Source organism: Rhinichthys klamathensis, unplaced genomic scaffold (assembly GCF_029890125.1).
Source record: "Rhinichthys klamathensis goyatoka isolate OS25496 unplaced genomic scaffold, OSU_Roscu_1.1 h1tg000192l_1, whole genome shotgun sequence".
NCBI classification, from domain to species: Eukaryota; Metazoa; Chordata; class Actinopteri; order Cypriniformes; family Leuciscidae; genus Rhinichthys; species Rhinichthys klamathensis.
This window is the reverse complement of record NW_026606718.1, coordinates 1,218,957-1,230,994: the sequence shown is the minus strand read 5'-3', so window position 1 is coordinate 1,230,994 and position 12,038 is coordinate 1,218,957. Positions and strand designations below refer to the sequence as shown.

The following is a 12,038-nucleotide window of genomic DNA, read 5'->3' as shown; positions in this document are numbered from 1 at the left end:
ACCAAAATGACTTGTTTTTTGAGTCTCTGTCTTCAAGTCCAACTCAAGTCTCGAGTCAGTTGTTCACAAGTCCAAGTCAAGTCGCAACTTCGCAAGTCTTTTAAAAAAAAAATGGTATGACTTGTGCAACTCGGGTCCAAGCTGCGGACTCGAGTTTCCATCTCTGTTATCTAGACATGGAAGAATCATATTAAATGACCATCTAGATTTAATTCCAATTCATAATTTTGTCATGAGTACTTCTCGTCTTCTGGAGTTTCTTGCCCCATTTTTATACATTATGGCTAACTAAGCACTATTTTAACTTGGCTGAATAACTGAGGTCTTAAATTGCGTTCAACAGAATTTTACATAATCATAATTGGTGCATTTTGCTTTGCAGAATTATGCACATGACATCTGTGAGTGTCTTTCCAGCCCTAAGCGACTTAAGTATGCATCTACAGGGCTCGAAATTAACTTTTTTACTTGGTAGCACTGGTGCTCCTATCTTCAAAAAGTAAGGAGCACCAGCAAAAAAATTAGGAGCACCCACCAAAAATCAACAAGCACCACAACTACAAATTATATATATTATGATTTCTTTTATTTAAAAACAACACCAATCAACACCAACTATCTCTGGGGCTTTACACATCCTGTGGCCAGGATTTGAAATTTGGTCTTCACCCCGATGATATTGGCACATGATTCGTCATTTGCATACGTCATGTTAATCACAACTTAGTTCTTTTTCATGAGCTGCAACATAGGTTTAAATTTAGTGAAGGCAAGCTCTTCTTTGGTGTATGCGGTGTTAAATTTGACGTTTAGCTCTGCCAGTAGAGCGGAATGACCGGCAGCATCCTGGCGATTAAAAGCCTTAATAATCGAACCTGATGAACCTAATTTGTTTCACACAATTCTCCCTGCATTTTTTTTTGTTTGGCACTCTCTCCATGTTTAACCAAGTTCACGTGCTTAAAGTATTGATTCAGTTTCGAACGCTGGGTTACCTGCAAACTCTGTCAGCATTCGTTTCATCATCTCTCTTATTCAGCCTTTTAACCATCTGGGGTCTAAGGTGTTTTTGGGGTCCTTGAGATGTTTTGACATACTCTTGACATTTGTGCTTTTTTCAGTTGCTTATAAACAAATTACTGGCAAAGGTGTAATTACACTCTATTTAGCACAAACAGGGCTACCATAATATGTTATCAACATGTATGTACATGTTTGTATTTTTGAGAGAATATTGTTTATGCGTGGTTATTGAAAAAACTAAAACTTAAAGTTTCTGAAATAAGGCCACAAAACACATACTAAATATGTGTCCAAAAGGCTTTTGACTAATGGATGTTGTCGCCTAGAGTTTTTTCTTCAAAACGATCTGAAAATCATCCTGCCTTATCATTCACATAAAACAATAGATTGGTTTAAATTTTAAAATGACACTTTTTGTTTGGAAAGGCAATATGCGCAGGGGTGTGACCTGCTGTGGTTCACACCTGAGAAGACAATGGGCCCGCATAATGAGCGCATAATGGGGCTGCATACTAATGACCCTTTCATTCAGGTGTGTCACTGAGCCACAAGAATGCAATGACAATATATATATATATATGCCTATATAATACAAAATTGGTTCACAGTTCCAATTATTTATTTATTTTTTAAATTGTGCTTGCAAATTGTATAATATCAAATGTAAACATTTTTAGTAATTGTGCAGTTAATTCTCATACTGTTTTTACAGAAAGTTTGGGAATATATCCCAAATGTGTCACTAATAAAACACAATACAAATAACTTAAAGGAGCTGTATGTAAGATTGTGGTCAAAACTAGTACTGCAATCACTGTCAAATTACTGTAGAGTGGTGTATCCCCTCCCCCTCCTCCCTGACTCGAGGTTGCCAGATCGGCTGCAGGATCCAGCAGGAACGTGACGAGCTGCAGCTGTGGTAACTAGAGCAGAGCTGGCAACCCGGATGCCGCAACACTACTGACTTCGTGATTGGTAGATAGGTGGAGGGTGGAGCATCAGACCAAAACACAACATGACAACATCAACATCAGTTGAGGGCTGCAACTGCACTGTTTAAATGACAATATCCTGGCCAGACTACTGTTGTCAGTGATATAAGTATTTGAAATGTACATGATTTCTGAATGTCTAGTGACATTTCAGGGCCATTTTATGATTAATTGAAATAAATTTCTTACATACAGCTCCTTTAAAGAGGAGGCTTATATTGAGCTTTTAAGATTTACCTAAGATTTATTTATATGTAGCCTACATATATTTTTGCTATTTTAATAAAAAGGTTACAATTACAACAATTAAAATGAACTATTTCAAATGTAATCTTTCTTTGTATATACTAAAGTATACATTTTATCATACATATTTCACAGTTGCAGATTAATTAGTTTGAATATAGCCTACAATCGAACAAACACTATAATAACATCTTAGCAAACAAGCTTATTTGATGTGGCAGTATTTTACTGTAAAAACGTCATCTTGTCTTTCATATGTAGGGTTGGGTATCGTTTGGGTTTTATCCGATTCCAGTACCTACTCGGTATTTTTTAAACGGTTCCGGTGCTTAAACGGTTCTTGAATCGGTACTTAAGAAAATGAAACCGCACACACTTTATCAAAAAATAATACCCTTTAATTTACAGGGCCAAACTGGACACAATATTAACTTAAATCTTTAAACAATATAAATACAAGTAACATATGGTAATAATAAAACCAATATAAAATAAAAATTCATATTTACATAATATCAAATGAAACAATATTGTATCAAACAATGTAATAATACTGGAGATTAATAGAGATTACTAGCAGGCAGAGCTGCCAACTCTCACGCATTGACCGTGAGACTCACGCAAATGACCCTTTTCACACAGAAAAATCGCGGACAAAGAGGACACGGACAGACAAGACAGAGAAGGTTACTTTTGATATGGAACAAATCCACAGCTGTCAGATTCTGTCAATATTTTTACGAGATTCACACAATAAATAACGTTTTGGCTCTTTGAAATGTGACAGATCGCTGTAGCGCGTCAGTTCAAGCGGCACGTGATACAGCAGCCTACAAATCCACTGCTTCTTAGCTACGCAGTTGAGTGAACCTATGAAAGAGAACATCTCTGGTTACTGGTGTAACCTATGTTCTCTCAATAGGGAACGAGACGCTGCCAAGCTCCTCGCGCTGCCGACCAGCTTCCTTTTTCGGCAGAGAAATCTGAGGAGCAGATGGCGCGCGCGCGCCAACATAGTATGACGACGTAAGTGCGTCGATGCGGCGCCCGCGCCATCAGCCAATGAATTGGCTTGATTCTATATGGGATTCAGACTATCGGCACACCCAGAGGGCGTTCTGACACGTAATTTTACACGTTAAATGCAGCCAAACCTTGCGAGAAAGAGCGCGCTTGCGAGACAGAAGAGACTGTGCTCCAAACTGTGTAGCACACGCACGGCGGAGAGAGAGAGAGCGAGAGACCTTGTGTGTGTGCGTGTGTGCCTAATGAAGTTAGGCACCGAAATCAGGCACCGAAATTTTCGTTTTTATTCGGTCTGGTTACTACCGTTTACGTCTGAACCGGTTCCCTATTGGCACCGAGTTTCGGTACCCAACCCTATTCATATGTAACATATCGTTTTTATGATTAGGACATATAAATGTTAATTTGCAGTTTAATACGTTGCTTATACAAAAATATTTTATTTCAACATATTTCAGTCGATTCTTACTCATCTCAGTATTGGAATATAGTTAGGTAAAAGCTGTTCATTCATTCACACACTAAAAAATGCGATTCATATTCAAACAGTCTTTTTGTTTACAGACACTATTTCATATCGCGATTAGAACAAAGCACTTGAAAATAATGTACCTATTCCTCAGCTGGATCCGTTGCTCCTCCAAATGAAACTACCTGCACTTCTGAGGTAATTTTTTCCAGGATTATTATTAAGATAGTATTATTCCTCACAGCGTCGTAAATATGAGTCTCTTTCGGTGGGTTATCCAGCTGATGTGGGCGTGGATCGCCTCAGAGCGTTTGTGTTTGAATAGAGCGCGCGCTCCGTGGGCGTGGTCAAATTAACTTTAATGACCTGAGACGAGAACGACTATCATCTCTCTCTTTTCGTACAGATTACATAAAATGAGAAAATTAGTTTTTTATATAAATTACTTCATTTAAAAGAAGATAATTCAGGCTTCATGCCTGTGTGCCTGTATACCTGTTTGACCGAGTATTTGCAGAGTTACAGTTCATTTTTCGGATGCGTTTCAGAATGGACTTCACTGACAGACAGAATGCGCATCATGTTTATTTTTCTCTATTAGGCGAAAAGCACAACACTTTGTTTTTATTGTGAGGTTCCACAAAAAAAATACAAACTTAACAGGATCGAATGATGTACAACACTTATATGTAAGATCAAAATCAACAGAGTAATTTGAGTCTCTTTTGCACTGATAAGGAAAAAAGTGAACTGGTATCGCTGGCGAGACCGCCGACCCCAGAGGGTTAAATTTTGTGCAGTAGTCAGCTCCCTGTCACGTGACAACGAAGTGCAGTGAAAGGGTGTGGGAATGATTGACAACTAATATTAACCAATCTGAAATCTGCTTTAAAGTTGAGAACGTAAGGATGAAGTTTGATTGGTTATGTAATGTTGGATAGAATGATGGTCCGGCCACCGCGTATCAGCGCACATAAGATACACACTGTGCAGTAATTTGCGAACGTTTTGTAGAGGAATGAAAACGGGTCGCACCATTATTTGCACTCGCACAAATGCTCCCAAATATATTTTTAGGTCGCACAGATTAAATTTCAGGAGCATATGCAGTGTTTCCCCTACAATGTATTCAGCAGCGGCGCAGCGTAGTATCGACTACGGCAAATCAGCTGTTCTCCCGTTGTAGACGGTTACAGTAGAACGTCGCGAAGTAGCAGTTAATGTCGTGCATGCGCAATAGAACGACAGAATGCCGTTGCCGTTCCACCAGAGGCTGTTGCTTAAAGCGGCTGTTGCCGCTGGATTTTCAGCGCCGCTGCAAAATCTTTCCATGATCAGCAATATCATGACATTCACTTCATTCACTTATACACCTAAAAACACAGACATGGCGACTGGCAGCGCTGCTAATGCGGTGGCTCTAAATCCACTTGTTGACAAGAACGGAGGAAATAGCCACATATGGAATTATTTTCGATTAGGCTAATGTTGCGTTGCCATAAGGGGCCGTTCACTTTTTCAAATGCGGCATGCGCGCTCATATTAGGGACTTTAAGCAACAGCCTCTGGTGGAACGGCAACGGCATTCTGTCGTTCTATTGCGCATGCACGACATTAACTGCTACTTCTCGACGTTCTACTGTAACCGTCTACAACGGGAGAACAGCTGATTTGCCGTAGTCGATACTACGTGACAGATTAAGAAAGTTAATGTTATGTTTTAGGTTATGTGGCATTATAATCGTTTCTGTATATCATTAAATGCCCAAATCAACCCTTCTCTTACTTTTTAAAATCAGTTTATTTTTTGTATTTTGTCTGATAATTAAATTATCCCCTATGCCGTCCTATTTACTGTTGCTTAGTGATTTTTGCGCTCTTTAGCTACGGCAGTTAACCGTTTACTTCCGGCTGCCGTTGCCGTTCTATCAGCAGCTGTTGCTTAAAGTCCCTAATAGAAGTGACGCAGCGGCCCGCTCGTTTTTCCAAGCGCGCCTCTGTTCAAGGTTGCATAGCAACGAGAGACTCCACGAGAGAGAGCGCTTGTGGAAAGGAGAAAGCGGTACGAACTCTTCCATGAGGACGAGGAAGTATCACCTACTGCTCATAATCCTGATAGTTAAATATTATTTAATTTTTGAGTTTACTAAACTGGTTGGTGAAGAGAAAGGCAGTTGATGACAATGGAAGAGCTGAGGTTAGCAGGCGCGTGCAGAGAGAGGGGGTTGTCGGGGCTTCAGTGTCACACGAACCTTCAGATATCATTAATATGATGATATGTGATGCTCTTTTTTTAAAAAGATTCTTTGATTAATAAAAAAAACATCATGTAATAATATTTCACAATATTAGGCTACTGTTTTTTCTGTATTTTTGATTAAATAAATGCAGGCTAGATGAGCATAAGACTTAACAATTTACAAAAACAAAATAGTATCACTCTTACTCACACATTTTTGTTTTATTTTTTTATACATATTGCCCCTTTCTTACAAAATTAAGTGCTCATAGATTGGGTGTGGCCTTGCCATTAAGAAAGAAAAAATAAATACATTTTTAAATAATCTTTTTCTGGGTTGTGACGTTTAATTTTTCCCCTATCAATTTCTACCTTATAGCTGAAAATTAACACAAAAAAAACATGAATAATTCTGTCAAAAATCATAAAATTAAGTTTTCTGTTTGTGACCAGTTCAAGGTGCTGCAATAATCTTGCCAGAAGTCATGGTTGAAGGGGTTATTGTAAAAAAAAAAATGTCCCGGAGGTGCAATCTAAATCACACCCACCCCTGCCTTGCCCCGTCCACCACCGCGGCTTGGCAACAACCTCCGGCCCGTAACAGCACCGCTGCTGAAAAAATTTCTAGGGGAAACATTGATATGTGACCAAAATGGTCGTAATTTCGAGCCTTGATCTACAGTCTAGCTGTTTAAAATAATGGAAATTTGGCATTTCCCCAAATGCTTTACGGCATTGGGCGGAGAGTTATTGAGATAAAGGCACTGTTGGGAAACTGGTTTTGTGTAATTATGTGCAGGCAGGCACCCTCAAGTCCTGCTCGTTCATAGCATTTCAATGCAGAGATGTGGGGCCAGACTCTTTGAACATTATCACTGTGAAGAAAGTATTGTTACCTTGGAGACTGGTGAAGCATGGTGAGGTATTGATATTGGATGACCAAACTATGGGGAAAAAATCAAGTACTGTGCTTTTTATTGCACCAACGTTAATGGGGCTAAACAAGTAACACGTTTTCATCATTTTTGCATCGCCAAACCAGATGCTCGTTAGATAAACAAAATAATGTCATAATGAATTTATGCAAACCTGCTTGTTACTGCAAAAGCCTACTTTTTAAACAACTTTAAAACTTTTTCTAACAAAAGCTTATTTGATGTCTATTTTAGAGTAAAAACTTTATAATCTATCCAAAACTAGTCAACGAAATGTTGTCATTACAGACAGTATTCTATATCGCGATTAGAACAAATCTCAGTAGGCTATAGCAATATAGTTTGGATGTGTTCATGTAAAAATAACGTTTACTAATGTAGGAGCGAGAGTGAATGAACGCACAGATGCGATGTACATCTGTAAACAACATCGTGCGTGTGTGTGCCATTCATTCATTCACACACAGACATGCAATTCATATTTAAACAGTCTTTGTGGAGTTTACAGACACTATTCAATAACGCGATTAGAACAAAGCACTTAAGAATAAACTTACTTCATCAGCTGGATCCGTGCTCCTCGAAATGAAACTACCAGCACTTCTGAGGTAACTTTTTGGATGTTTTATCCAGCTGATGTGGGCGTTTTCATGGCTTGACTCAACATTTGCGTTTGAATAGCGTGCGCTCTCAGTGGGCGTGGTCACATTAACACGTCATATGCTATAATTAGCTGAAAGGAAAAAGACTGACATCTCTCTCTTTTCATACAGATTACATAAACTGAGAATATTTGTTTTTTTATATAAATTACTTCATTTAAAAGAAGAGAATTTCAGCTTCATAACGTAAAATCTTTCCTGCCTGTGTGACAAGTATTTACTTAGTTACAGTTAATTTTCGGACGCGTTTCAGAATGAACTTCACTGACAGAGAGAACGCAAAAATCGCATCATGTTTATTTTCCTTTATTTGACAAAAAGCAGAACACTTTGTTTTTATTAACAAAGTACCCACAAAAAAAGACACTTAACAGGATCTAAAGATGTACAACACTTATGTAAGATCAAAATCAACAGAGTAATTTGAGTCTCTTTTGCACTGATAAGGAAAAAAGCGATAGCCGACCCCAGAGGGTTAACAACCCTTGTTGTTCAGGGTCTTTAGCACTTTTCACCCTGAAACTCATCCGTGAAAATACCAAAATTAGTAAATGTTGTAGTTGAAAATTTATAAAGCTTTCTGTTGATGCGAGATCAACTGTTTGGTGAGAAACTGTTTGGGTTTACACCAAAATATTCCCTAAAGCACACTCCTCAAGTGCATAAAAAAAATAAACATGTTTTTTTTTCTGGTCGATGCACAAGGAGCCCCCCCCCCGTTTACTAAAATAAGGATAGCTTGGCTGTGAGCCCTTGGTGGGCCAGTTCTCCTGCCACAATGGGGAATTGAATGAATTTGACTAGCACATGCAGCTGGACAGGTGACTGTGGAGCGTTAGGGTATCCGCAGGCAACAGTCAAAGATCCTCAAAACAACCACCGTCTTGAGCGCGCTTTTTATTTTAGATATCAGTTGCACTCTTTCTTTATAGACGCCAGTCGGCGTTAGTTTCGTCGTGTTTTCTTGTCGGGTTTATTAAATGGTGCAACCTTTTCATTAGGCACACACAAAGTCTGCTTTTCAAAGTGCCGCAAATTTCCAGCGAATGAATCGAAACGCCCATCTTGCACACACTTCAAAACCCTTGCATGTTCATTTTTTACAAATATTGTGGCCAATGTTTGTTTTCAACTACCAATAACTCTTAAAATAGCACTCACTGCTTCATTTAGAACATTTTAACATGTTTAAATATGTTGCCCATTGGCTTTGAATTATTATGCTTGACAGTAAGTAACTGCTGTTTCTCTCTTTTCCTGTAGTGTCCAGATTCAGCATGCAAGCAGGATCTGTTGGCCTATCTGCAGCGTATTGCCCTTTACTGTCACCAGCTCAATATCTGCAGTAAAGTCAAAGCAGAGGTGCAGAATCTGGGCGGAGAGCTTGTGGTGTCTGGGGTAAGTCATATTTACTGAGAGGGAGAAATGGACAGAAAGACAAACTTGTCCCTCAGTGGTGAAAAACCTGTTTATCTGAAGTAAAATAAAATTACTGTTATTTTCACCCATCCGTATCTCCACGACAAGAACAACAACTCTTGTTCTGGGCAGATAACCTAATTTATTTTCCTGTTTTAGTTTTACAGCTCTGTAGTATTTGCAGCTTGCCCATTTACAGCCCTTATTTTAAATTTAGTTTGCTATTTTGTTTTTTAAATTTGTGTAATTTTAGTTTAATCATAATTACTTGGTTGCATATATAATACATGTAATTACACTGCCTTTATCTTAGCCTTGTAAAGGCAAATGTTGTCTTTAAAGAGTTTTTCCTGCAAAGGTTACCAACATCAATATTTGATCAAAATAGCTGGTTGTAAATTAAAGAGCATAGGTTCATGGTATTAGCTTGAATATTGTGTGCATGTTAATATAATTCACAGGGTTTCCACAGTTTTTGAAAACCTGGAAATATAAGGGAATTTTCAAATGAAAAGTAACAAGAATTCTATTGTGAAGCTAAATTATAAATATTAAATATTTCCAATAGATATTGTGCTTTTATAAGTGTTTGTGTAGAGTAAAACTTTCCCACAAGCTAGATAGGTTGTGACATTTGTACATTAAAGGAGAACTCCGGTGCAAAATGAACCTCGGGTGTAATAACACATTGGTACAGACTAAATCGTTCCCTGAGATTTGTTTTCATGATAATCGAATGTAAAGAGTTTTTTTCTCTAAAAACAGTTTAGCTTATAACGCTAGTATATTGGGCATCGAGTAAGCAAAAAGAGATTGCTAGTTAATACCATTAACAAGGCTCAAATTAGCCCCACACTAACACGGCAGCATAATGAGTGTCCTTACATGCAAACCGAAGCATTGAGAACTTTGTAAGTCTATAGACAGTTTAATAAGAAGATACTTTACACAGACAGTACAGCTAGCGCATACAGACAGGAGCCATCTTGGAAAACAGTCTCGATCAGTCAAACCACGAACACGGTGATACGTGAGCTGAACTGTGACTTGGAATCTCATATGGTCCGTTGTTTCCGGAAGAAAAGCACTGAGCGCATAAGAGAAGCACTGAACGCAACAGAGAAAATAAAAAAAAATATATAATTTATCTTATCTTCAATATCTACACTTACTGTTCGCTCACCTTCGTGGTTCGATTGATCGAGACTGTTTTCCAAGATGGGTCCTGTCTGTATGCGCTAACTGTACTGTCTGTGTAAAGTAACTTCTTATTAAACTGTCTATACACTTACAAAGTTCTCAATGCTTCGGTTTGCATGTAAGGACACTCATTATGCTGCCGTATTAGTGTGGGGCTAATTTGAGCCTTGTTAATGGTATTAACTAGCGATCTCTTTTTGCTTACTCGATGCCCAATATACTAGCGTTATAAGCTAAACTGTTTTTAGAGATAAAACTCTTTATATTCGATTATAATGAAAACAAATCTCAGGGAACGATTTAGTCTGTACCAATGTGTTATTACACCCGAGGTTCATTTTGCGCCGGAGTTCTCCTTTAAGTATAATGATTTCAATTATTTTATTTGAAAGATTAGTGCCTGACATACAAGCTGACATCTATTAAATTCTATAAAAGTGAAACATCCATAAACAATAATCATAAATGGCTGAAAGTGTCATGGGAATTGGAATTCATTGGTCTTTTCAATTTCCTCTCAATTTGCAGGTGGACAGTGCTATGTCTCTGATTCAGGCAGCCAAGAATCTGATGAATTCTGTGGTGTCCACTGTGAAGGCCTCCTACGTGGCCTCCACCAAGTACCAGAAGTCTCAAGGAATGCAAAACCTCAACATGCCCGCCATCTCCTGGAGGATGAAAGCTCCCGAAAAGAAGCCGCTGGTCAAGCGTGAGAAGCAAGACGATGGTCAGACCAACAAAGTGAAGCGGTCCTCTCAAAAGAAGCACGTCAACCCTGTGCAGGCCCTGAGCGAGTTCAAAGCAATGGATAGTATTTAAGCAGCCCTTAAGGCATTTCAGTAGATTATGTTTCAGATGTAGATTGAGCCTTAAAATCAGTCAGATTTAGCAAGTACACATTTAAACGCATTCCTGTACCTTAGTCACCAATCTGCCCTTTTTCCATAAGCAGTGGCTATGCTGAGTGCACTAAGGTCTATATAGCAAATGTTATATTTTTACACACGAATGCATTAATCTGCTCAATCTTTACACAAGTTTTCTTCCCGAGGACAGGTAGGGGCATACATTAAATTCCGGGCATTCCCTCACAGTTTGTGTACGTTTCCCCTTTTTCTAGATGACTATTGTGTATTTTTTAAAACATTTAAGTGTATTTTACAAGACTTTTATATATTTCACACTAAGGGCTTTGATATTGCCCATTACTGTCTGATTTTTGTTTTACTTTTCCATTCTTCATGCCTATGCAAACTCTCACTGTAACACTTGCAATACTTGTGTTTTGGTATGAAACTATAGAAGAAAAATAGGCTTTGATTTAGTGTAAGTCTCCAGACCAAAGTCATTGTATTTTGCTGTGCCTAATAAACTTTTTGATAACTTTTTGTTTTGCTTTGATTAAATGTAAAATAGACTAATTTTGGTGAATATTAATGCTTTCCATCTCTAAAAAAAAGTCCTGTGTGAGAAAAGTGACTTGATGTGAAACTCGAAATGCAAAAAAAGTCAGACTAGTTGCTTTTCTCAGTGACTAGAGTTGCCTAAAAAAAGAGAACAATCTCAATGCCCTCGGTAATCTCAAGGAGCAGCAGGGCAAAGCTAAATGCGAACGAGAGGCTGAGAGTGAGCGAGTTCAATCTTCAGCCCTGTATTTAAATTCAGAAGACTGGCCTTAGGCCTCTCTTCTCCTCCTCCTTCCCATCCCTCCATGACTCAGACACTGATTAAATGAATCAACACGCCTCTTATTCGGAGGAGCGCTCGCTAAGAGGTGGAGAACTCTTGGGCTAAATGGGTGTGGATGAACTGGGCTAGAAATCTATG

The 12,038-nt window shown here is 38.5% G+C and overlaps 1 protein-coding gene across 1 annotated transcript in view; it reads left to right on the top strand.

Moving 5' to 3' along the window:
• The window catches only part of ctnna1 (catenin (cadherin-associated protein), alpha 1), a 150,120-nt gene extending 138,521 nt beyond the window's left edge, over nt 1-11,599 (top strand). Inside the window, exons 17-18 of the mRNA XM_056262399.1 lie at nt 8,856-8,990; nt 10,740-11,599. Of these exons, the coding sequence (XP_056118374.1) occupies nt 8,856-8,990; nt 10,740-11,030 (426 nt within the window). The 3' untranslated portion in view covers nt 11,031-11,599. The remainder of the gene's footprint in view (nt 1-8,855; nt 8,991-10,739) is intronic.
• Nucleotides 11,600-12,038: the final 439 nt, after the last annotated feature.